The 27637-nt window shown below is 41.4% G+C and overlaps 2 protein-coding genes across 4 annotated transcripts in view; both read right to left on the bottom strand.

The window, feature by feature from the left end:
- The window catches only part of LOC125354523 (calmodulin-binding transcription activator 1), a 639297-nt gene extending 623750 nt beyond the window's left edge, over window positions 1-15547 (bottom strand). For all 3 annotated transcript variants that reach the window (XM_048350159.1, XM_048350161.1, XM_048350160.1), the window contains exon 1: window positions 15510-15547. The gene's annotated coding sequence lies outside the window, so the exon portion shown is untranslated. The remainder of the gene's footprint in view (window positions 1-15509) is intronic.
- Window positions 1-27637, bottom strand: part of LOC125354526 (calmodulin-binding transcription activator 1-like) — a 74053-nt gene that overhangs the window by 25244 nt on the left and 21172 nt on the right. The window contains exons 2-3 of the mRNA XM_048350166.1: window positions 20460-20529; window positions 15510-15628 (exon numbers count right to left, since the gene is read on the bottom strand). Coding sequence (XP_048206123.1) covers window positions 15510-15628; window positions 20460-20529 — 189 coding nt within the window. The remainder of the gene's footprint in view (window positions 1-15509; window positions 15629-20459; window positions 20530-27637) is intronic.

The raw sequence follows: 27637 nt of genomic DNA, 5'->3' as shown, positions 1-27637 counted from the left end.
AAAACAGCATCTATCCTCATACTGTCTAATTCCAAATCATGTCTCCCTATCCTCATTAATTAAGTAAAAATACATAACCACCACACACTGCAGGTTCTCTGAATTGACAGAGGAATGGACTATTAAAAACCACCGGAGCGGGGCTGGGAATATGGCCTAGTGGCAAGAGTGCTGGCCTACACATGAAGCTCTCGGTTCCATTCCCCAGCACCACATATATGGAAAACGGCCAGAAGGGGCGCTGTGGCTCAGGTGGCAGGTGGCCTTGAGCGGAAAGAAGCCAGGGACGGTGCTCAGGCCAAGTCCAAGGCCAGGACTGGCCAAAAAAAAAACAAAAACACCGGAGCCAGGCACCTGTAATCCTAGCTATTCAGGAGGCTGAGATCTGAGGATTGAAGTTCAAAGCCAGTCGGGGCAGGAAAGTCCCTGAGACTCTTATCTCCAATTAATCACAGAAAAATCCAGAAGTGGTGCTGTGGCTCAAGTGGCAGAGCACTAGCCTTGAGCAAAAGAAAAGTTCAGGGGGCTGGGGATATGGCCTAGTGGCAAGAGTGCTTGCCTCGTATACATGAGGCCCTGGGTTCAATTCCCCAGCACCACATATACAGAAAACGGCCAGAAGCGGCACTGTGGCTCAAATGGCAGAGTGCTAGCCTTGAGCAAAAAGAAGCCAGGGACAGTGCTCAGGCCCTGAGTCCAAGCCCCAGGACTGGCCAAAAAAAAAAGCTCAGGGACAGAGCCCAGGGCCAAAGTTCAAGCCCCAGGACTGACCCCCACCCCCCCCCCAGCAAAAGAAATGTTTCAATATAAAAAAAAATGTGGACTTTCTCATCCTCTGAGGTCATTTCTTCATCCACCCTAGTTACACCTCCTTCGGAGAGTGAAAGGTCCCTCAGGCTCTGAGGTCACTCTGGCATGGGCTGGGCCACACTCCTTGCTCTCCAGTGCGTAATCTCTCTTTGGGCCCTAAATTCTCTCTCTACACACCTCCATCTGGTGCAAACTGGTGGTTTGGTTCTCCTAATCAATTCTCTTCTGCCTGAGCCTGTGTGAAGGAGGTCTGTCGGCAACCCTTACACTCAGTAAGCTGAGATGTGAAGATCATCATTCAAAGCCAGCTCGGGAAGAAAAGTCTCTGTGGCTTTTATCTCCAAGTTAACCAAGTTAAAGCCAAAGTGGAGCTGTGGCTCAAGTGGTAGGGTGCCAACCTTGAGAGCCTAAAAGCTAAGAGACAGCACCCAGGCCCCAAGTTCCAACTACAGTACTGAGGAATACACACACATACACACACACACACACACACACTCTCACACACACTCTGATCAACACTATAAAAGATGGATACTGAGTCTAAATAACTTCATCTGGTACTCATCCTGACATGCCAATAGATGATGGGGACTTTTCACCCAGTCCCAAACACCCTAGAGGTGAAATCGATGACTCTTTACATTGGAGATATGGCCTGTTGTTTTGTCCCAGGGAATTCTTGCTGAGTCCCCGATTGTTCCACCTAGCTCACTTTGCTTCTGTAAACATGCTTTTGATAGGTTTAGTTTCCCACCTGAATCATATGGTTTTTGCCTTTATAAGTTTTATGCTAGCTGCTTCAGGGCTGCAGGTTCTTTTGGGACATGAGTCAGACTGCAGTCACTGGCTTTCTAATAAAGACTCCTGATTCAACCTCTCAAAATATGGCTTCTCTGTATCTCATGATTGATTTCTCATATAACAATTATGAAATAAAGACAGAGTCCATTAAAAAATTAAATTAAAAATAAAAAGTAATAATAAAAATCTCATTAATAATAAAAGGATTTAGCCAAAATGATTCTTAAATAATCAGTTAAGAAGTCTAAGCTGCTAAAAAGCACAAAAATAAAATTATAGCAAGCACATTAACAACTATCTTCTGATACCAGAAAAAAAGATGTGTAGCCACATAGCTTCAACATGTGTCAGGAAAAGTAGGAGGCGACTCTACCGGGACTTTAGTCTCCAGATCCTGCTGCTTTCATGGACCCTTTCTCAGGAATGGGAAGCACAGAGCATTTGCCCATTCTTTCAACTCTTCGTTGGTTTTGTTTGTTGTTGTTGTTTTGTTTTGTTTTTGTTGCCAGTCCTTGAGACTGAACTCAGGGCCTGGCTTCATTTTGCTCAAGGCTAGCACTCTACCACCACTTGAGCCACAGCACCACTTCTGGCTTTTTCTGTGTATGTGGTGCTGAGGAATAGAAGCCAGGGCTTCATGCATGCTAGGCAAGCACTCTGCCAATAAGCCACCTTCCCAGCCCCTTCCTTAACTTTTAAGAAGGCAAATAAATATACCTAATTGTACTCCTCCCTTTTTTTGGTCTGAAAAGGTATCCCTTGCAGCATTTTTGACTAGGAACTCCACCAGACAAGGAAAGAAACCTCCTCCTAGGAACCGGTAGGAACAGCTCCACCCTCATAGCATGCCTCTCTCTCAGCTCCAAGAGGGTAAGATCTCGCCACATCTTGACTTGGCCTTCTGACCTTCCCCATTCCCACCTGCAGGCACTCTGGAGTAGAGGCAGGAGGCTGGGGAGCTGGAGGCCAGGCATATCTCAAACAAACAAAAAACCCGCAAGGGAGGGGGGGTGGCTCATGTTTGGTGAGCATAGAACAATTGTAGTTCCAAACCAGCTCAAGGGAGAAAATAAAGTTCCTGGTATGACCACAATACACAGAATGACGTTGTCTCTCTTCTCCGAAGTCCTGTCCCAAGCTACAACAGAACTTATCTGAGCCATTCCTTGGTTCCTAGCCTCTCTGACCACCTTTTACTCTTCTGACTTTGGCCCTACAGGTGGCTATGTTTACCTGGGCAAGCTATTCTTCTGCTTCCTCTTTCCCTGATGTAGAACTTTCTCCTTCCCAGGAGTTCCATTGGAATTACAGTACAATGAAGGCAACACTCCGTGAAGTTGGACTCAGAACTCTGCCCTTGGTTCTAGCACAGAACCCCACCTGCACAAAGCACACACCTCACTTGATGCGCCGTACATACGAGCACTCCCCCTATCTCATCTGCCCAGGTCCTATCCTCTGTCCTCCACTGTTGGGGTTTTGGACCCCCTCTCCCCAAATCCCAAACTATGAAAGAAACTGGGCTCTACCCTCCCCGCCTGCCGAAGGAGTAAAGCGAATCTTTGTGGATTACGCTAAGAGAGGAAAGAGGCCGAGGCCTCCCCCCTCACGCGTCCGGAGCCGACGCAGGAAAAAGGCCTCGCGCCTTGGGGAGCCGGTCAGGGTGTTGCGCCAGTCTCAGAATCTTTACTCAGGGAGCCGGTTGACATAACGGTAATGGCCGGAAGGAAGAGGAGGGACTTGGGTTGACTAGCTGATTGGCTGAGCTGGGCTGCCCATCAGGTGATGTCATGAAACCTCCTCTATGGGCAGAGACCACATTCCTCCAAGAGCTGGGTCTGGGGACTCCGCTGCCATGAGGGCACGCACGTGGCCGAGCCGAGAGGCGGGGCTGCTCTGCTTCCGTCAGAACCGGGAAGATGGGCGTGGCTAGCTTTTGCCCTGCCCCAGGGCTGGGGGAAGGGCAGCGTGAATCCCCAACACTCCACGTGTAAGCTCCAGGGTCTTTCAGTTTTAAACTTACTGCAACACCATACCCTTTTGTGTTCTTTATTTACAGAGGAAATACCCACCGTCCCAGATCCATTTTCACCATCCACCTTGGCCCATCTGCCACAAGAGAGTTCCTTCTGTATTTGTTGTGGTTGGTTCTATGTTCTAACTTTCTCAAAGAATTCAGGAAAACTTGGGAGTTTCTTTTTAGTTACTTTATACCTAAAAACCTTCTACAGACTTCATCATTAGTAAGATCACAGAATTTATCATTGGTTAGTAGGCAAGTACATTATGGCACTGGTTTCAAGGTTCAGTTGTCTGTATTTACTTGGGTCAAGCGGGATGAAAAAGAGGAGGAAGCCTGGCACCAATAGCTCACGCCTGTAATCCTAGCTGCTCAAGAGGGTGAGATCAGAGGATCACAGTTCCAAGCCAGTCAAGGCAGTTAAGCCCATGAGACCCTTATCTTCAATTAACCACCAAAAAGCCGGAAGAGGAGCTGTGGCTCAAGGGACAAAACGCTAGCTTTGAGCAAAAAAGTTCAGATACAGTGCCCAGTTTGTGAGTTCAAAGCCTCAGTACGGCACAAAAAAATACAAACCATGATTGTGTGTGACAATCATTACCAAATGCTTCACAAAAATAAAGCTTGCATTAGATAATGTTTACTTACTGGTTAAGGAAAAGGACTAATAAGCTCAATTGTATTCCCTATAGCCAAAGTGCACCCCAAAACCCCTGCATGGTATGGGAACAAAAAACTCTCAAAAACTGTCAAGTGGTTTTGATTAAACCCACTTCAATCCCAGTTATTATGGTGCTAGAGATTGGGAAGTCAGGGGATCTTGATGCAAGGCAAGGCCAGACAGACAAAAAGTTCTTGATACCCCTTACCTTACCCATTAAAAGATGGCCAGCTATGTGGGAAACCTAAATTAGGACGACTGTGGGCCAAGTTGACCTGGGCATAGGTGTGAGACTGTACTGGTATAGAGGCATTATTCAACTGTAGAGCCCCTGCCTGGCAAGTGCAAGCCCTGAGTTCAAAGCCCAGTAAGTACTGCCAAGAAGAAATAAAGCACATTCTCAGCTTCATCGGGGATTTGGGGCAGACACTCCAAATGGACCCTGGCAATCTCTAGGTGATTTTGACCAGCTCAGGTCTGATGTCCACTCAATTGCCAGTTTCTCCATGTATCCTCCTCCTTCCATCTTAGCCCACCTTCCACAGGCTACTTTTCTCTGGAAGTCACCACTACCCAATGTAACCCTCTATTGTATAACCGTCAATAAGAACCTGCGCGGTATGGTTCTAAGTGCATCTGAGATTCCTTAGGCACTCTCCATCTGACTAATGTAGACCCAAAATGGATCCTCATTTGCACCTGAACATTACCACTTGGGGCCACACCTCCAGCCCCCTCAACAATTTTTAAAAGCAATCTCAGAAAACAGCACAGTTAATTATGACCAGGAACAAAAGACAACCTGTCCATATTTCATCTCCAGTGTGAGACAGGTATAAAAATTTAGAGACAATATTAAAGAAGAAACTCAAGATCCCCAAAAGATGCTGCCTGCCCTAACTATGGTAACCCTGCCAACTCCAGAGTTTGAGTGGTGAAAATGTTCTGGAATTATGAAGTGCACAACTTTGTGGATATACTGCAAACCACTAAAGTATACACTTTATGAATCATAATAGAAATAAAGAATTACTACCTTAAAAAAATTCAACTCCCAGGCTGGACTCAAGTCTCCTAGAAGGCGTGCTCACAACTCCAAAAGCACTAATCATCAATCTTTTATTTATTTTTGCCAGTCCTAGGCCTTGAACTCAGGGCCTGAGCACTGTCCCTGGCTTCTTTTTGCTCAAGGTTAGCACTCTGCCACTTGCGCCGCAGTGTCACTGCTGGCCTTTTCTGTATATGTGGTGCTGGGGAATCGAACCCAGGGCTTCATGTATAGGAGGCAAGCACTCTTGCCACTAGGCCATATTCCCCCTAATCATCAATCTTTAAAGGCAAATCTTCAAAGGTTAGTGATAGTGAGAGCCCTCACCTACAACTCAAGAAAACTAAGCAGGCAAGTATCTGATCAGTGCCAGAGCCAAGACTAGAACCCACTCTGCTCTGCACTTGTGCATCCTTCCCAGGAGACCTCCAGGAACCTATGGGTTTCTGAGAAATATTTAGTTTCCTATCTTCATTTTAATTTATAAAATGTGGTGCTTGTTACAAATATATTCTAACACAAAAATTCATAGCTCAAGTTTGGGAATTTGCCATTGTACCCAGTAGAGTCATTTAAACTATACTTGGGTTAATGAGAAAAACCTGAAGAATTTAACTAAATGATCTGTTTGTACCAATGGCTAGCATAGATTTATAGAAATGCTTGTGGTGCAACAACAGTCTCTCAGTGGGGAAGATGCAGAGTAACCAACTGCAGGGCGCAAGACGGTATCACCCGCCAAAGTCCAAAGAGCCTGCTTGGGAACACTCACGCTGCAAGAGACTTCGTTTTGACAAAACATTATCATCCGTCTCATTAAGTAACACTGTCGATTCAAATTGTTGGCTTCGTAGTTTCTGGTGTGTAAAGTATTATATTTGTAAGATCCAATAATAAAGACAGCCATTTTTGTGATTTTATGTATTTCGTTCACCCAAAAAGCATTTACTGAATGTGATTCTGTGCTAAGTTTGATGGTAGGTACCACAGGCTGAAGTGATATTACAATAACACAGTTAAGGCCTAAACGGACCTGAGTCCATGGGTATTTTCTTTCTTTAAAGAAAAATTTTTAGTTGGGTGCTGGTAGTTCACACCTGTGATCCTAACTATTCAGAAGACTGAGATCTGAGGATTGCGGTTCAAAGCTAGCAGGGCAGGAAAGTCTGTAAGACTCTTAGCTCCAATTAACCACCAAAAACCCAGAGTGGCTGAGTGCTGGAGGCTTACTCCTGTAACCCTAGCTATTTAAGGAGGCTGGGGTAGGAGAATCGCTGTTCAAAGCCAGCCCACACAGGAAAGTGCATAAGACTTTTAGCTCCAATTAACCACCAGAAAACCAGAAGTGGAACTGTGGCTCAAAGTAGCCTTGCGTGAAAGAGCTCAGGGATAGAACTCAGTCCCTGAATTCAAGCCCCACAACCGCCAAAAAAAAAGCCACAAGCAGAGCTGTAACTCAAGTGGTAAGTAACAGCCTTGAGCAAAAGACCTCAGGGACGGAGCCCAGGCCCTGAGATCAAGCTCCAGGACCTGTGAAAAAAGGAAGATGAGCGGGTAGGAGGGAGGAGGAGAGAGGAAGAGGAAGGAAGAGGGAAGGCAGAGGGAGAAGAACTTTTTCTTTAATACGACACTGAAAATTTTAAACAAGAGCTGCTTCTCCCCCCACTCTGGAGGCTGCCCAGGCTGACTGGCTAACTGCACCTGTGCCGCACCAAGGCCCAAGGACATGCTGCCAGTATGTCAACACATCCCCTCTACTTCCAACTCTGTCTGTGGAGCGGCATCCTGGGGACACGTGTGGCTGACGGGCTCACCTGTGCTCGCTGGGACCTGCTGTCCACTTGAGCTGCACACTGCTAAGTAATACAAGGAATAGTACTTAACTCAACTGCTACAAAATTACCACAGTTAACTTGAAACTGATACTATGTATTGTTCTCAAAAATCAAGTGGTTATCACTCCCACAACTTGGCTCTATATATTTGATGTTCACATCACCACTTACACATTTACAGCATATTCAGAAAAGCCCTACCTAGACTCAGACAATAATCTGAGTACTGAGGTCACCATCTATTTCAAAAACTAAACAAAACAAAGCCCTATTTCAAGGTGAATGAACTTTCCAGGTCATGAAAGCCAAAATGCCTCACTGGTCTTTCTGCTTCGACTACTGTTGCTTTTTGTTTGTTTGAAGCTTCACTCAGAAACTTAAAGAGGCCTAAATGTCCCTGCAAAATGTGGCTTCATATTTCAAAGAGGTAACACAGAAATATACTAGCAAAGCCAATCACTGAAGAGTTACAGCCCTAAATCCATGGCTTTATAAAGTTATATAGAAAAAAGAAGTAACACTACAGAAGGCACTTAGGAATGCCCGACAGAATGAGAGGGAAATGGTGAAGAAGAGGAGCAGTGGAGTGCACTGGCTGCATGAGCCATGGAGGAACGTGGGTGGAGAGGGGAGGAAAGTAATAGGCGAGAATGAGGGAACAGATGATTCTATGTAATAGGAAACGTACTTATTACCTGATATGTTTAAAGGTAACCCTGCTGCATATCACCTTTAAAACAACGAAAAAGAAAAACATAAGCTAAAAAATTAAAATTAAAAATGATCCCGCAAACAGTGAACAAATGCAGCAGTGGTACTCATTTGGACACTATGATGAAAGTGAACTATACAACTTGTGACTAAGGATAGGAGAGAAAAACTGGGAAACAGTGAGGAAAGGGGAAATATCCAAAAAGAATTATACTCTTTACCTTCTTGGTAATTAATTGTATTCCCACTGTCATCACATCTATAGTAACAATGAGAAAATTTTAAAAGCCAGGCACCGATGGCTCACACCTGTTATCCTAGCTACTCACAAGGCTGAGATCTGAGGATCACAGTTTGAAGCTAGCCCAGGTAGCAAAGTCTATGAGACTCTTATCTCCAATTAACTCAAAAACTAGAAGTGAGGAGGTGGCTCAAAATGGTAGAGCACTAGCTTTGAGCAAAAGAGATTAGAGACAGTGCCCAGGCACTAAGTTCAAGCCCCATGACCTACATACATACATATAAATAAATAAAAAATTTTAAAGAATATATGCCTACATGCAGAGAAAAAAAAGATTAAGGAGATTTTAATCAATGAAGTGAAGGTGAGGATCATAAATTTTAAGACCAGCCTGAACTACACTTTGAAAGCTAGTCATGATGGCTCATAAACATAATCCCAGCTACTTAGGAGGCAGAGATCAAAGGTAAAAGTTATCAAGACTCTCATGTCAGTCAATAACCCAGGCTTGGGGACAAAAAAGGACTCAAAAGATTGATTGAGTAGCTGATTTCCAACTGTAGTATCACGGGGCGGGGCGGGGGGGGGGGGCGGCGCAAGGAAAGTAGCTCATTTAAAAAACAAATCTGAAATGAAATGTAACTATTCCCAGTTCTAAAGTTCATTTTTCTGATCAAAATACAAAAAATATTTGGAATTTAAAAGGACAATTCTTGGGGCTGGTAATGTGGCCTAGTGGTAGAGTGCTTGCCTAGCATACATGAAGCCCTGGGTTCCATTCCTCAGCACCACATAAACAGAAAAGGCTGGAAGTGGTGCTGTGGCTCAAGTGGTAAAGTGCTAGCCTTGAGCAAAAAGAAGCCAGGGACAGTGCACAGGCCCTGAGTTTAGAGTTTAAGCCCCAGAACTGGCAAATAATAATAATAATTCTCTCCTATTAAAAAAATTGTTGGGGGCTGGGGGTATGGCCTAGTGGCAAGAGTGCTTGCCTCGTATACATGAAGCCCTCGGTTCAATTCCCCAGCACCACATATACAGAAAACGGCCAGAAGTGGTGCTGTGGCTCAAGTGGCAGAGTGCTATCCTTGAGCAAAAAGAAGCCAGGGACAGTGCTCAGGCCCTGAGTCCAAGGCCCAGGACTGGCCCCCCCCACAAAAAAAAAATTGTTGGAGGGACAAAGAGTAAACAAATGTAGCAGTGGTGCTCACTAGACACTACACTGAAATGAACTATACAACTTGTGGGTAGGGTGAGAGGAAAAAATTGGCAGAGGGCAAAGGGAAAAGGCGACAGTATTCAAAAGGAAATGTACTCTTTACCTAATTTACATAAATGTAAACCCTCTTTGTACATCACCTTTATAATAATAAAAAATTGTAATTATACTCAAGGGTTTTTTCAGGTTCTTAGATGGGCTTAGATTATCTTTATCTACACTGTTCTCTACAAAGATGCTTTACCAGGCTGGGAACGTGGCTTAGTGGTAGAGTGTTTGCTTAGCATGCAGGAAGCCCTGGATTGGATTCCTCAATGCCACATACACAGAAAAGGCAAGAAGTGGTGCTGCGGCTCAAGTGGTAGAGAGCTAGCTTTGAGCAAAAGAAGCTCAGGGATAGTGCCCAGGCGCTGAGTTCAAGAATATGTATGTGTGTGTGTGCATTTTTAATAAGAAAATCTCTGAAGCTGCCGCCCACTAAAACTACATATGCCACTTTGTCAGTACAAAGGAGAATCGTTTTGTTTGCATACTCTAGAGAAACTTTGTACTAGAAGAAAAACAAAATTCTTTAAAAAAGAACATTAACAATTCAAAAATAGCACACAAAAGTGATCTGAGCAGATTTAGTGCAAACGTTTTCATTATGAAAGGCTGACGGTGCTGCATTAGTCTAGCTTTGGAAGAGTGCCAGGTGAAATCTAGGACTGGAGACCCGGGAATGCAGCAGTTGTATTTTAAGTCAAACAGCTAATTAATGATTAAACAAAAGAAATTCCAGTCTGGACAACATACATGAAGTACTAATAAGTATAATTATGAAGTAGTTATTTGTGCAGTCAGAAACTTACATTAGTGCAATTATTTCTGGCTTTGGGTCTTAAAAACATTAGCCTAAAATGTAGAACCCCTGTAATACCTCACCTAATGAAGATGTGAATAACAACTGAATAAAAGGTGGATCCACTAAATAACATGCTGTGTTTTCAATGTATTTTTTTTTTTTTTTTTGGCCAGTCCTGGGCCTTGGACTCAGGGCCTGAGCACTGTCCCTGGCTTCTTCCCGCTCAAGGCTAGCACTCTGCCACTTGAGCCACAGCGCCGCTTCTGGCCGTTTTCTGTATATGTGGTGCTGGGGAATCGAACCTAGGGCCTCGTGTATCCGAGGCAGGCACTCTTGCCACTAGGCTATATCCCCAGCCCCTTCAATGTATTTTTTCTCCCTTCCCTGGAAATAAAGCTCAGGCCTCCCCCTCAAGTCATATACAGGAACAAGATTCCTATGTTTAACGTATTTTCTTCATTATCCAGAGCCCACACATTAGTACCCATTGTTAAGAAGCAAAACTATCTTGCCAGGAAATGAGTGTTTTCTAATTATTAAAGTCACTATGCAAAAATATATTGTTTATGTATAATATCTGAAAATGCAAATAAGTCTTACTAACTGTTAGATGTGGCAAAGTATCCATTTGAAACTGTACTCTAGGAGAGAACAGGAGGGAAGATGTGCCCCAGAGGCTGCAGAGTCTGACTCCCTAACCGGCTCCGTCTACGTAACAACCCCCAGTTGATTCTCTATCCTCTAGTTCACCACTGTCAGGAGCACTATTTAACATCTCCATGGAGCAGGTTTCCTCATCTGTAATGGGAGGACAATCAAAGAGCCTCTCATAGGATTAAGTGTGATTTATCAATTGTCAAAGACTCAAGAGTGCCCACTATACAACAAACATTCAATAAACTTAGGTTCCCATAATTACTGCTGTCACCATCGTCATCATCTTTATGGTCTTCAGAAGCTGATAACAGTGCCTATGGTTGAGAAAGCACAATCTAAAGTTGATTTGCTTCTAGATACAGCCTTTAATTTATTTTGCAATTACAAACAGTATTGGAGAAGAGTGGGGGACTTTATGTAATTCAATGGGTTAGAAAAGAGGCCAAGGATCTCTCTATCTTCTCAGGCTTCCTTTTAGAAACTTTCAGCTTCAACCAACACTTGGATATGAATCCACAATACTAATCCTCAATTCACTCTTTCTAATTCAAAACTATATTACAGGAAGGATTTGCTGAGCGTGCTAATGTAGCTTAGAATGATGGGGTATTGATTAAAAGCATAGACAACAAATAATAGAGTGAAAGTTGCTGGAGCCTAGGAAGGTAGCTTGGTGGTAGAATGCCTATGTAGTACTTTGCAATGGCCCTGGGTTCAACCCCCAGCAACAGAAGGGAGAGAGAATGGGAAGAGTGGGGGTGGGGGGGAAGAGACAGAAAATGAATTAAAGAACAAGAGGTAGATGACAGCTGTGACACCTCTCACAAGCAGGCAGTGAAGAGTGAGCCAGTAAACACTCAGCCATTGGGGGCTAGGAATATGGCCTAGGGGCAAGAGTGCTTGCCTCCTATACCTGAAACCCTGGGTTCGATTCCTCAGCACCACATATATACAAAATAGCCAGAAGTGGGGCTGTGCCTCAAGTGGCAGAGTGCTAGTCTTGAGCAAAAAATAAGCCAAGGGACAGTACTCAGGCCCTGAGTTTAAGGCCCAGGACTGGCAAAAACAACAACAACAAAAAAAAAACACCCACTTAGCCATTCATTCAACTGCTTTCTAGCCTGCATGCCTATTCCAGTGTAAGATCACTGTCCCGGGAAACTAGGTCTAAAGAAATGAAGCTCTATACTACAGTTCTCAATATGAACTGACTACTTCATGTGGCCTTCCAAAAAAAATTGCTATTTATTCCACTCTAGAATGAAAACAGACTCCACAATGGCACTGTGACTATATTTCACTTTCTGAGCGAGTCAAAGGATTTCAGAGGCAACAGTGACTACACAGGATTTTCCCCACCTGGGACTAGAAAGCCCTTGGGAGAGCCATTGAACTTGGTTTCCTTCAGCTTCATGTCAACATGAAGGATGGCAGGTCAAAGAACATGGAAAAATGGTAATAGAAAGAGCAAACAAAGTACTTCAATAGCTGTACTAATTATTTTGCTCCAATTATTCAAGCCTACTTTTTTTAAAAAACAAAGAAATTGGACAGGCTTATGCCTGTAAGCCTAGCTACTTGAGATGCCGTATCAGGAGGTTCAAGGCTAGCTCAGGCATGCACTTGAAACTCCATCTCAACACAAGTAGCTGGGAGTGGTGACACATGCCTATCACGCCAGAGAAGTGAGTTAGATAGTTAGATAGATAGATAAGACAGACAGACATATATAGAGGCAGGGGGGAGGACTGTAGTTCAAGCATAATCCTAGGCAAGAATCAAGACTCTTAATCTCAAAAATAACCAAGTGCAGCTGGGCACCAGTGCCTCACGACTAAAATCCTAGCTGCTCAGGAAACTAAATTCTGAGGATCCAGGCTGAGAGCCAGCTCAAGTAGACAAAACCATGAGACTTTTAACTCCAATTAACTAGCAAGATGGGGATGTGACTCAAGTGGTGGAGGGTCAGTGAGGAGAGAAAAGGCCCAGCAAAGCATGGAAGCCTGAGTTCAAACCTCGGTATTGCTTGTTCCTCCAAACACGGCAAAGAAACTAAAACACTGACGGGAGATCATGCCCTGGTAATAACCCTTCACAGAATTAACTGCTCCTAATTCAACTCTTCCACTCTCACAATATTCCTATTTTTCCTAAAGCCAGGTGGTGGTGTTTTTTCTAAATAAGCACACCGAAGCCCTTCACACAGAAATATGGAGAAACCTTTCCAATCACTTCTCTCCTCCAAGTCTGAGTCGGTGTTGAGCTGATGGGTCACCTTGAGCTGATGAGTCACCGACAGGCCCAATCACCAGAGAGAGGAAGGGGCGGTGTGGCGGCGGCGGCCCTGTGAGAGGTGCTCCCTCTGCTGGCCACCACCGGTGCTGGAGCACTCTCCTGCACTCAGCTCCTGCTCCACCCACCCTTCTCTTCTAGAACCCGCGCTCCACGTCACCAAACTGAGACAAGATACTTCACTCTCCACCAGCTCTACTCTCCTGAACAACCTGGGGTCATCCGCGGAGTACTTGTACTGCCGGTTCTGAGAGAAAACACAGACACAACTCTCATCCCCCATAAAAAAAAATTCTTTACTGGCACTTTATAATATATTAGCAAAGAGGAACAATTTAGAAGTAAATTAATATGTAAGGGATGAAGGACATTGCTTAAAAGTTCCAAAACTGCTAAGCTAACCCAAAGATCTAAGGAATCAACTCTTGTAAATCTTTTCAGGCCAACAATTTTAGACATCAAACAATTTCTGGGTTCCAGTATAATTTTAAGTCATAATTATACTTCCAATTCCATATGAAATATAACGCTGAAAGTATGTCCCCATTACACATTTTTCTAGCCATTATAAACTAGAATAACAGTAATATGGTATCAAATTTGTTTCACGGGAAGGGGGAAGAGAATGCTAGGTGTGGGATTGACTGGAACATACTCTAAACCTGTGCAGTTAAGTGACATTGAAATCCATCTCTGTGCAACTAATGTAAGCTAAATTTTTTTTTATTTCAGGTAATTTTTTTATTTAGTTCATTTTTTGTGCCAGTCGTGGGGCTTGAACTCAGTGCCTGGGAGCTGTGTCTGAGCTTTTTTTTTTTAAAGCTCAAAGCTAGTGCTGTACCACTTGAGCCATATTTCCAGTGGTAGCCTTTTGCCTGTTTATTGGAGATAAAGGTCTCACTGGTTTTCCTCCCAGGCTTTTGAACCATGATCCTCAGTTCTCAGCCTCCTGAGCAGCTAGGATTACAAGTATGATCCACCAGCACCCAGCTTCTTCCAGGAAATTCTAAGACAATAATAGGTTTTTAAATAATTTATAACCTAGTAGAAAATTACTGAGTAGCTTCCAAATAAATACTATATTACTGACTGTTACAGTCCAAGATTAAGACTAATTTTCAGCATGCTTACTTTGTTTCCATATCTAAAATGTATGATGATGGTTATTAAGCTGGTTAAAGCCACAAGTCTCTGAAGCAGCTATATTCTACTTAAAGGGCAAATATAGGTTACACAAATAATCAAAATATATACACACACCTAAAGAGAAGTTTAAAATCAGTTGAGATGAGGTAACAAAACTGAGAAGCTCTCGTATTTATAAACTGTACTTTATGAAAAATAGAGACACTCTTCATCCATATAACCTCCCACAACTCAAGGCCAAAATATTCTGCGTCAAGACATTGGCACTGAAGAGTCTTTAAAGATTAAGGCTAGCAGACAACACTGTTTTCTTCTCCTGTCCTAACAAAACCAAGTGCCGATGAAGAATATAAGGCTGCATTTTAACCTAAGATGGAAGTGAAAGTTGGTACCGGCAACAGAAATGGACGAAGACCAATCTAACAAAACCAGTAGTCCATACTTGATTCTCACCACCACAGTAATTAATACCACCTTAAATGGTGATGAACACAGACACAATTCTTATCACCGCACTGAAGGCTACTTATTGCTCTAAAATACACAGATCTCAAAATAAAAATGAAAACAAAGTAATGCACTCCTAATATTCAGATTCCCAGATTAAAATTTACCAAAAAAGGAAACGCACCCAAGAAAAAAACTATTTGTTCATTCTACTTCAGCAATCTACTTTTAACTGGATTCTAAACATATAATGTACTGTATAAACCCGCAGATCTAATTTTTTAAATCCCTGTACTTAAGGTAAAGCAGTTAACTCTCCAAGCAAACTTCCTTCATCAGCAAGGACTAACACTGCTCTGCTCATAAGAAACCTGTCCCTCCCAATCCTACAGAAATCCCCACTGCCAAAGCACTGAACTATCTGTGAAACATTGCCACATGCTCATCATTCGTAACAACAGGGAACTAATGCTTAACTGAGAAGCAGGAAGGATTAATCACCAATACAAGAAGCCAATAGGCAGGAAGACACAAGCATAGAAACTCATGCTGCCTTAGTTAGTCAGTGTGCACCTTTTACATGTTCAACACAAGCCAAGCAGATCAGAGACAGATCAAGAGACATGTCGGTTCCTGTCAAATCCAGATTAAATATCCCTTTCATTGACAATTTCCTAATTCAGTATTGTTAATTTAAAGCTAATATACAGTGTTGTACAAAACAACCTAAGAAGTTTGCCCTTAAAATAATTATATCCTTAGAAACAGAAATTTATCTACCTCATTAGTGTTCCAACGGTGCCTCTCTTTTGGTAAACTTGAACATTTCGGCAGACATTCAAGCAGCTTTTTCGGTAAAAAGATTTTTACATGACTACTATTGCTGTTCCCATGATCATCTATAAAGAAGAAAACAATAAATTCAGAGAAAGTAAGAGAAAAGCCTCCTTTTAAGTACACTGGCAAGGTCAGAAACAGCAGCTCAGGTTAGTGGCTGTGAGACCAGGAGCTTCAGCAGAGGGCTTCTATTCTATTTTTCCTAGTAGCCTCATCTACACTTTGCAGCCAATTGCAGCAGGTGTCTATCTGGCCATGAGGTTCTAAAGTAGGATGGAGCTCTGCTCCATTACCACAGAGTGAACCGGGAATGCCCCAGCATGCCCAGAACCAGACATTACTTTAAAGGATCTTCCTCTATGTTCCCATGAAGCACATCAAACATGCAAATGATTCAACCTCACAAACTCTTTCATGGACCAGTTGAAAAGGTTTCTAAGTAAGAAGAATTATAAAATACAGGACTATTTTATTCATAAACTAAATATTACTTTATCCTCTACAAATACAAATGAAATTTATCCACTTAAAAGCAAATCACAAATCTTATAGGGAATTTAAACCAGCAGTTAGCTAAAGAAGCTGGCCTGTCTATCCTGAATCTAAAAACATATCATTGTAATTAATTTGCATGCACATATCTGTAGGATTAATGTATTACATTACAATGTAACTCTTCTATACAAGTTAGAGAAAAATTAATAACTCCCAGACTAGAATGGCATGTCTGACTCCTTGGTAATCAGTCTACTTGATGCTTTCTAGAAGAGATCATTTCATTATATAAAACATTTATTTTAGTCATTTATTTACATATCATATAGGATTCCACTCCTGTAACATAATCCCTTTGCCTGGCTCCAAATTCCTTGCCAGTTGTGGCAAATTTAGGTCAAGGTTTCAAATTACTCACTCCATTGTTTCTAATACTAAATAAAATCCCCAGTACTTATTCAAAAAAGGTACAGTGCATAAGTAGGCACTAAGGAACAGCATATTAAAACAGTAAAGATTGAATTTGTTCTTGTTACAGTTTTAAATGTTTTCTAATATTAATAACATGTAATAAAAACACTTAACTCAGAAAGAAAAGTCCAAGAATATGGCCCAGTTCTGCTACTTTCTAATTGTGTGACCTTGGGTAAGTTACTTAATATTTTCAGTTTTCCCAAATCATTCATTAGAGAATTAGAGATTGCCTAATTCTCCTCAAAGTCCAAATCCCTATAAAATTTACTACTAACAACTTAACATACCTTACAACTCAGTAACCTTATATAGGCATTAGCTAAAAATGTTAAAAGTAAAATACAATAATAAACTTTTCGGGTAATTTTGTTTCTGTAATTTTGTTTAATATGGTCTTTTTTGGAATATGAAAAAAGTATAAAAGAGGGATGGGAATGTGGCTTAGTGGTAGAGTGCTTCCCTAGCAAGCATGAAGCCCTGGGTTCCATTCCCCAGCACCACATATGTAGAAAAAGCTGGAAGTGGCGCTGTGGCTCAAGTGGCAGAGAAGCCAGGGACAGTGCTCAGGCCCCAGGACTGGCCAAAAAAAAAAACAAAGAGGCATAAAATAATTCTTTTTTAAATCTTCAAAAGTCACAAAACTCCAAACATTTTTTCCCTCTGATTGACACATTTCTTCTCACAGAAAAGACTGAGCATAGAAATAGTCTAAAAATATTTACTATATCATATCGAATATTTTATAGGAATAAACTTAAGAGAATTTTAGCATACTAAATCTTTTTTAGTCTATGGACTACATAGCCAGTTGAACTATAGCACCGTCATATATCTGTATAGCAGCATAAAAAAAAACTTTTTAAAACTTAGATAGGAACTGCTTTTTAGATGCTGTTTTAATTTAGTAGCAAAATTAAGATTAAGCTTTTTTTTAAACCTTGCTTAGAAACCAAAAAGCAACTGATCAACTACTAGAACGTTCTGTATTAATTATGCACTATAAAAGCTGCTCTATGTTATGAGCTCGGGCATGCTCCCTGCACTTCATCCTCCCAAGGGAGGTGCCACGGGTCATAAAACTTTACCGCACAGAAGACAAATCATATGAGCCTTCGCCTCCCTTCTCACTATCCCTAAAATGGTTTTGCTCTCATTTTTAAAAATCCCCATGATGTATATAATTTTGAAAGCAGAGGTGAAATTCTTAAATCTATACTCAATTCAGTCAATATTTACAAGGTACCTTTTACGAAACACAGCACTGTGCTAGGGCCTTAATCCATGAGTTATGCCTTGCATATGAACGGTGCTATCGCTGAGAAAGCTATTTGTTTAAGGTAGAATTCTGAGCACTGATGAGCAGAATACTAAATACTAACTTCTACCTCTGTTTATGATCATAACCTGATGTTAATGTTCTGTCTCTTTAGCCCTGTATTAATAAATAAAGCGTAAGCAGGGAGAGGGGTCCAACAGTAAAACTCACACTACAGAAAAATCTCTGTCTTCAACTGATACCAAATCAGGCAGTGGTGATTCGGCCCAAAGGCTTTTCAAGAGGAAAAGCAAAATGCTGTGTAAGCACTGTTTCAATCAGGTTTCTAAATATAGCACTTTATGGGGATGTTCCGCCAGGGGTTAAAACGGAAAAGGAGTATGACAGGACAATGGCTGGTTCCCCTTAATCAGTTTTTAAACTGTGCCATTTCCAGAATCTTAGGTTCACACTGAATATAAATTGGATGTTTTTAAGAAACATAACAATGGGTAAATGTTCCCAGTGAGCATTATGAAGATGGCAATTTCAATAATGGAAAAGGAATTATTACAAACTTTTAAAAGGTAAAATGTTAAAACTCATGCTTTCAAATTTCAGTATTTCTGGCTAACCTGTGATAAGGAACAACTTTTCCTTTACACTGGAAAAGAACTGTTCCTGTGGCGATACTGCATGAAGGTCTTTTTAATTAAAAATACTGTTCTATGTTTTTACCAATGCTATAAATGATCAAGTAATTAAATACATGAGGTAGTCTTTCAATCCTGCTAACAGTATCCTGAGTTAACAAAAAAATTAAAGTGCACACTGGTTTCCACTGCATCTCATATCAACCCAAATAGTTAAAACGCTGACAGACACTGCAAAACCCAAGTGTCAGCCAAACAACAGTGAGACGTTTCATTATCATTATCTACAGAGCATGTATGCTGTGATATAGGAGTTCACAAATAAGTTTCTAACCTACTTCACAATAAAAATGTAACTAGTGATGCTCTTGAAATTGACAGATAAAATCCTTGGCTGACAGCTATAATTCTAGAGAATAAGCCATCCTTTCTAGTCAACCTTCAAATATTTTCTAAATGGTAATTATAGAGTCATGATATAATTTAGCTAAATCTTTCTACAATGTACAAAAATGCTCAATCACTTAGTTAATAAGAAAAAAGTAGAATTTTTGCTTTTGGTCTTTTTAAAAAACTGGTATGCACATTGCCAACTCTTTTATTTAAAAAAAGAAATGTATTTGACATGTTCCTTGGTTCACTCTGACTTGTGCAAGGTGGAATTATAGCTGTACTAGCTATAACCTAAAGTGATACCTCTGTTTAGATTCCTAATAAAAATTAAATAATTTTAGTTTTTGAGTAATGACTAATACTGTAATTCAATCAAGCTGATTATGATTAATCTCTCAACCTCTAAACTGAACTTTCAAAATGCATTGGTACAACTGTGCATGCAATTGCTAAATCTTACTGGGAATATGTTTGATCAACAACTTGGAGTGGTAAAATTAAAAGGAAGCTCTACAATCTTCTGTTTAGCTCTAATTATTATGTGCTTAGATTTAATTAGTAGGATAAGAACTGATTCAGGAAAACATAAGCACATATTGCTATGTTCAAGTCAATACAGTACTCACAGCAGTAAATACTGCTATGACTAACCTATGACCTTCAAATCACTCTCATCCAAAAGAAATATTAAGCACCAACTACGTGCCAAGCATTGATCAGTCTGCATGATTCTTTGCCAGTCTCCAAAATAAATTAAACCCAGAAAGTTTTTTAAGGTTAAAAAATAGGACCTTTTAAGTAGAAAACAGCGAGTTTTGCTGGTTATTAACATCTCTCCTCTTCAGAGTGTCATGTAACCATCACCGCATACTGTTTTATGTGGCCCAGATTTTTCTTGTTCTTGTCTATCATGTTATTAAATTTACTGGTTCACATTTAAGTCATCTCATAACTCAGGTTCATCTGCACTTATGTGTTCAATCTAAATACGTGGGTGCAGGCACACAAAGCAGGGACACAGAAACTATCATCTTTCGTGTCCACTTAGGCCCTAAGGCATCTTCTCCCTCTTTATGTCATTCAATTCCAACTTGAGCTACAAGTGATCGAGTGAATCTGCTTTCTTCTTCTAATTAGAGGGCAAACATCTGTGGGACTCTGGTATGATATCTTTAGGCACCTGACTTTACATTCCACTCTCACTTCATGATTTAACACTGCTCAATTGCTCCCACTTCACAGATGAGAACACATGGGAACACATGGGACTCAAACATGTCCTGTGGCTTCCTCCACAGTGCCACACTGCTCCATAGCACCTAGCACTGGACTAACTCTAGGATTAATATCCAACATCTGCATTAATATCCAACATTTGCAGAGTGTTTTCACTCTGTACAACTGAATCCACTGTGGCCTTTTGTAATTGTCAATAAAGAAAGTACTTTTTCTGCTACCCCAGAAAGATTAAGTAACTCATCTAAGATCACACAGCAGTTAAAAGCAGAACCCAGGCCTCCTACGTCCTGGTCAAAGGCTATTTCTACTGTACTGTGATGAAGGAGTTCCTCTCACTGCCAAGCCCACCCCTTCCTGAAAGTCAAAAGCTTTTTCAAATCCTACCTTCTAGAGGTGGCACGGTGTTGAGAACACAGTAGGTGCTAGTTCCGCAGAATACACTTTGGGAAACGCTCTAAGGAAACAGAAAATAAAATGTAAAACTAATCTTTGAAAAAGATATATTCTGGCTCTTCTGTGATTTTCCTGCCAAAGATGCAAAACCTAAATCTAATCATGAAGAGACATCAGACAAATCCAAAATGAGGAACATTCCACAAAGTGACTGGCCTGCAATCTTCAGACTGTCATGATCGTGATAGTCAGGTGGCATTGCCAACTGCTCCGTGTGGAAAGAGACCAAAGACACCAAATGTGTCCCAAGGCCTGATGGACTTTTTGTCACAAAGGTCCTTGCTAAGTCAACAGGCAAAGGTGAAATAGGATCTGAGGATTATTAGGTAGCAGAAATGCCTCAAAGTTAGTTTCCAAATTTTCATTGCTGTATTGCAGCTATAAAGGAAAATATTCTTTTTCTTTAGTTTTTATTTATTTTTTGCCAGTCCTGGGGCTTGAACTCAGGGCCCGGGCACTGTCCCTGAGCTTCTTTTGCTCAAGGCTAGCACTCTACCACTTGAGCCACACAGCCACTTCTGGCTTTTTCTGTTTATGTGGTCCTGAGGACTCGAACCCAGGGCTTCATGCATGCTAGTCAAACACTCTACCACTAAGCGTCATTCCCCACCCCAAGGAAAATATTCTTATTTGTAAGAAATACGTAAGGGTTTGAGAATGACATAAACATTGGCAACTTATTCACAAATGGTTCAGGGTCAGAAAAAGGTTTTTAAATTGTCAGGGTTAAGGCTTCCAAAACTCTCAAAACTTGTTTCAAAACTTTCAAAACAGATGTGCATCTGTGGGGAAAAAAAATCTACTACACATTTGTATATTTTTAATGGGACACATATGTGCTGCAAATACATAGAACAATTTTTGCTAAAATCAATGTCAAGTCAAATTCATTGTGCAGTCATATCAACAACATTATTAACCATTTCCACACCCGACGCATACAAAAGAATATACAGTGAGCGCTAACTAACAGTATGGTAACAATATGAAAGATGGAATAAGGCAGGAGGGAACTGGAAGACAAGCTCTTTGCTCTCAGCCACTTCATGCAGATAAGGTTTTCACATAAGAATCTACACAGCATTAACTTTCTTTTGCCAGACTTAGGGATTGAACCTGGTGCTGTCCCTGAGCTTCTTTTTGCTCAAGGCTAGGCTAGCTAGCTCTCTACCGCTTGAGCTACAGTACCACTTCCAGCTTTTTTGAGTAGCTTACTGGAGTTAAGAGTCTCCTGGACTTTCCTGCCTGGGCTGGCTTGGAACCACAGATCCTCAGATCTCAGCCTCCTGAGTAGCTAAGATCACAGGTGTGAGCCACCAGCGCCCAGACTCAGCATTAACTTTTAAAAAGAAGAAAAAATAGCTCTTGCCAAAAAGTTATAAAACAAGAGAGTTTACAAGCCCAATAATGACCCTTCACATTTATGGCTAACTATGAAGAACTTAGTTTTAGCAGGTTATTAGTTGTCCCTGGAAAGTAAACATCGCTGAACTTCTCTGTATTACCTCATCAGAAAAAGGTAAAGTTATTCTTCTATCTCAAGAGGAGGCAGGTTATTAAGTGGGTTTACACACATCAAAGTGCTTTAAATTCAAAAGGAGCACACATTGTTACTATGTTAATAAACATGATCTAACAACCTTAACATTTTCCAAGACCAAATTGAGGATTACCTAAAATTTTTATGCAAAAAAAAAAGAAAAAAAACTATTAAAATCTGACTAAGCCAAGTGCTGGGCTTACACCTGTAATCCTTGCTACTCAGGAGGCTTAGATCCAAGAATCATGGCTCTGGAGACCAACCTTAGGACTCTGATCTCCAACTAACCACCAAAGAGCAGGAAGTAGAGGTGTGGCCCAAGTGGTATAGCACTAGCTTTCAGCATGAAACTCAGAGACAGTGCCCAGGCCCTGGATTCAAGTGCCAGGACCATCATATACTCACACTCACAGTCATACACACATACACACACACACACACACACACCTTTTTCTTTTTTGCCATTCCTGGGGCTTGAACTCAGGGCCTGAGCACTGTCCCTGGCTTCTTTTTGCTCAAGGGTAGTACTCTGCCTCTTGAGCCACAGCAAGCTACACTTATGGCTTTTTCTATATATGTGGTGTTAAGGAATCTAACCCAGGGCTTCATGTATAGGAGGCAAGCACTCTACCACTAGGCTATATTCGCAGCCCACACACACAATCTTACTAAAGTTGACTTCCATGTATTTTCAGTTTTCTTCTCCCTCATATCAAATGATCAACAATGTCAGAGTCAAATTATTTCCAGCATTTAAACAGTACATCTTTCCCTATAATACTACTCCTAGCTGCCAGCTCCTTAATACATAGACATCAACTCTTTAATTCTTTTTCTGTTTCTGGAAAATTTCTTGTTTTGGGACTTCATCTTTGTAATTTAAGCAATAGTAGCCACCACTGGCTATTTTTTACCATAACCGTATCATCTGGATCCAAGGATTTCCCCATAAATTATGACTACTTTCAAACAGGATACCTATTTTAACCATGATCATAAGCACAGAACTACAGACACGTAGTTCTGGCTCAAGTAGTAGAATACTAGCCTTGTGCACAAAAGCTTAGGGACAGCTGAGTACAAGTCCCAAAACTGGCGATAAACAAATCTTTTTTAAAAACCTATAGACTATTATGCAAAGAAACTGATGTGTCAACAGAACCCAAATTTCCTCTAACATCTGCTAGTCTTCAACAACAGCTACTGACCACATAAAGACAACAACATCTCATCTTCATGCAGTTTTGTGATGTTAAAAAGAATGTCTTCCATTCAAGGATTAACATTTTCTGGCTTCTTTTACCATAGCATGGCTACTCTTCAAAACATGATAACAATGGTCTTAGGACAGATGTGTAGCGGGATATACTGATAAACAGCTTCACAAAAAAGGGTTCTCACACCTAACTTCAAAATTTTTTAAGTAAATTAGTGAAAATACTTCAAACAACCAGCAGGAAGACTAAAGCACCAAAATAACAGAAATATCATGGATAAAACCAACACACTTCCTCATATTACTGGCATAATAAACATATTACTGGCATAATAAACAGAAGCTCTAATTGCTAATTTAACTAAGAAAGAAACACAAAAGTTGAAAGTGAAGTTCAAGAAGTCCTTCTAAATTCACTATCTCCAGGCTCTGAAAACAAACCAAAAAGCACAAGAAAATGTGGACAAGAGGAAAGGGCTGGGGCTGGGAATATGGCCTAGTGGCAAGAGTGCTTGCCTCTTATACATGAGGCCCTGGGTTCGATTCCTCAGCACCACATATACAGAAAATGGCCAGAAGTGGCGCTGTGGCTCGCTGTGGCAGAGTGCTAGCCTTGAGCAAAAAAGAAGCCAGGGACAGTGCTCAGGCCCCGAGTTCACGGCCTAGGACTGGCCAAAAAAAAAAAAAAAGAGGAAAGGGCTGTGTAGCATTAGACACTCCTGTGTGGGGCTTGGTCAAGGAATTCTCACAGCACCATATTCTGAACCTCTCTGGATGGCCTTCTGCAGTATGCAATGGCTGCACTCCAGGAAGGGAGTCCCAAACACCTGCAAAGCTACAATGGTCCATCCTTCTCCATTCCCTATTCATGGAAGAATTCAGGGCAAATAAACCCCTCAGAATAATAAAACCTAGTGGAAAAGCAGATGTTCAAGTCACAGACATGTGGGATTAAGTCCTCCTTTGCAGCCTAAGTCTTGCTGCTCTCCTGAGCTCAATCTTCAATTGGTGCAGGCCCATGTCCTTCAGGAGGCCTCCACTTCCAGGCTTAGGCAACCCTTTGAGTACCTTCACAGCCTATTGCTCTCCTAACAACATGATTCCTTCCATTCAGTCTACGCACCCAGAAGGAGCACTTCCATATACCTGACACTGCACGGAGCTGAGACTTAGCTCGCGGTGAACAACTACAGGCAAAGGTCCTGCCCTCCTGGAGGAACAAGACATATGGGGAGCAGGATGCTTTCTAATGGGGCAAATAATACAAAACAAGAAAGAAAATGTGGTAACTTTACTATGAAAACTCCAACAAGATTTCTTCTATTGTTCTCAAAGCTTAGTCAGAGCATCAAGAAACCTGGATTCCATCATTAGACAAATCAAGAGATCACCAAGGAAGATTTAAAAATTCTGAGCAGCCAGGCACCCTAAACTACTCAGGACACTGAGATCTGAGGATCGTGGTTCAAAGCTAGCTGGGGCAGGAAAATCCCTGAGACTCTTATCTCCAGTTAACCACCAGAAAACCAGAAGTGATGTGGCTCAAGTGCTAACAGTGCTACACAGTAACCAGGCCCAGAGCTCAAGTCCCAGACAGACGGGGGAAAAAAAAAAAAAAACTCTGATGTCCAGTCTGCAATCCTATTTAGAGCAGAATGTCTGGGAAAGGAACTCAGGTCTCAGTATTTTTAAAGATTCCCAAGTAAACAGTCTTGTGATTCTGGCTTCCCACTTTCTTCAAGGCCTTTCTATTCACGTGGTCATCTGAGCATCTCTTCTAAATCTAAGTTCTGACTTCAGAGGTCTGTGTGGGGCCTGAGAGGCTGCCTCTAACAAGCCCCAGGTGATGCTATGTCACACTATTATGGCCACTCCTTGAACAACAGAAACAAAATAATCAACCTAAAACATCCCAAATTAGACAAATGACTTTTAAAAAATCCTTATAGTCCTGACACTCCTCAACTGCATAATCCTATGGATTCCTAATAAACCAAAAGAATTTGTCTGTTAATAAAGACTACAATACTATATAAGTACTATATACCACCTCCGAATATCCAAGCAAGATAATTAAAAGGAACTAAGGGAAAGTTACTCAATGATAGTGCCCTATAACTGCTAGAAATACTGAAAACAGATATGTGCTCACCTCTATAAGCCTGAAATCTGGGGGATCACAAGTGGTAGAGAGCTAACCTTAAGCTGAAGAGTTCAGGGACAGCGCCCAGGCCCAGAGTTCAAGCCCCACAAATAAATAAATAAATAAATAAATAAATAAATAAATAAATAAATAAATAAAGAAGCAGCAGCCTGGTAGGTGGCAGCTTCCTCCTCTGGGGATAGGCAACATAAAGCAGGGAACAATAGCTTCTAATAGAATTAGGACTCAGGCCATGTTAGGCAGACAGAGTCCAACAGCACACAAATAACTAAAACAATACACAAAACAGTTGTGGACCTAAGCAGCTTACAGAAGTTAGTCTCAGAATGTATCAACCTGATTTATGGCCTGAGTAATCAGATTAATTGATTCACTATTACCAGAGATTCGTGTAAAGTGTAATTCAAAATTTGAAAAAGCTTTCTAGATATGAATCAAATATCATTAGAATTTTCATAAATTGAACTTGATCAGGAAGCCAATACACTCAACCGTCTGAAAATAACCAAATAGCACTTTATAAGTATCCTCCATTTATACACACATATTCTAGTAGAACATATTCAGGAAAAACTATGTAAGATTTAAAGTGGTACTTTTTAGTAGAGTTAATAGTACTAATGATAACAATTTTTAACTCCTCAGAAACAGCTAAAGTATCAGCAGACTCAACCCAACAAACTTAAGACTTCCTTCCATCTACTACCATGTACATATACATATAACAACTATTTTCTTATATAAAATCTTATTTTCATCCTAAAAGGCAGAAGCAGACATTATGCCTCTTCTAGAAAAGAAAGCCCCAAGGTGTGGTCCCAGAACTTGATGAGGGCCCCAGACCAAGGAGGTGCAGGGAGTAACTCCCTCAACCAGCTTTCCTGAACTGCTTCTGGAGGTATTTCCACAGAACACACAACCCCATTACCTAACAACAGAAGTTTCTTCTCCACACAGAAAGTATCCAAAAGCCAGGGCAGAAAGCTAGAGCAAATGAATACAGCAGCACAGAATGTCTATAAATCTAAGCTGGAAGAGAGCATCTTACAGAAACACTGAGACAGAACACTGCTGGGCAGCCCTGGAAAACAACCTTGTGTAGAGATCTTCTGTGCTTCTCAAACATGAATCAGACCACGTCTGTCTCTACTGCCCAAAACACTGAAGCTTCCTCAAAATTAAAGGAGAAGCTAGGGGCAGTAGCTCAAACCTGCCATCTCTTGAGTAGAACACTGAAAGTCAGAGGGCCACAATTCAAAGTCAGTCCAGGCAGAAAAGCATGTGTGAGTGCACCACCAAAATAACCAGCACGAGACGAGGCTTTGGGCTGGGCAAGCAAGCCAAGCAAGTTCAAAACCCTACCACCGGCAAAAGACAAAACCTGAAGAAGAAAAAAAAAAAAAGGACTCAGATGATAACATGCCACATGAGCAGATGAGCAAGCAACCCAAGCACGCATAAAGCCCTGGGTTCAAACTCCAATACCAAAAAAAAAAGAAAAAAAACAGACTATAGGAGAGAATGGCACAATTTCTCATAACAGAGCAATAAGGCATATGCCAAGAAAATGGCAGCCCCCGTACCCTGAATGGGACTCAGCTATCTGGAAGCCTTTCTTAATCCATGTTCAGCCAGAGCTAGGAAGGAATCCAAGACACACTCAGAAGGCCACTCAGAAGAGACTTCTGCAAAGTCCTCGCACACTATCTCACCCACTTCACCCCAAGAAGAGGCCTCCAACCTCTTGTTACAAGCTACTCACATTCTTAACAGCCTAACAACCAGTCGTTATGAACTACTCACATTCTAACAACTTAAAAACCAGGTTGCCAAGCCCAGAGAACATGGGGCAATAAATCGAAAAGGAAGAAACAAAACTAAAAACACAAGGGACAAGGGACAGCTAACACAGATATACAGATATATAGATACATACACACTAGAAAGACTGGAAAGTGGCTCAAGCCCATAATCCCAGCTACTCAAGAGGCTGAGATCTGGGAAGCACAGTTGGAAAACAGCCCAGACAGTAAAGTCTGTGAGACTTTTGTTTCCAATGAAGTGGCAAAAAGCCCAAAGTGAAGCTGTGGCTCAAGTGATAGAGTACTTGTCTTGAACACAAAAGCTTAGTTCTTTTTTTTTGGGGGGGGGGGGAGGGACATTCCTGGGGCTTGAACTCAAGGCCTGAG

This window comes from Perognathus longimembris, chromosome 7 (genome assembly GCF_023159225.1).
Source record: "Perognathus longimembris pacificus isolate PPM17 chromosome 7, ASM2315922v1, whole genome shotgun sequence".
Taxonomy (NCBI): domain Eukaryota; kingdom Metazoa; phylum Chordata; class Mammalia; order Rodentia; family Heteromyidae; genus Perognathus; species Perognathus longimembris.
This window is presented reverse-complemented; position numbering and strand designations above follow the sequence as displayed.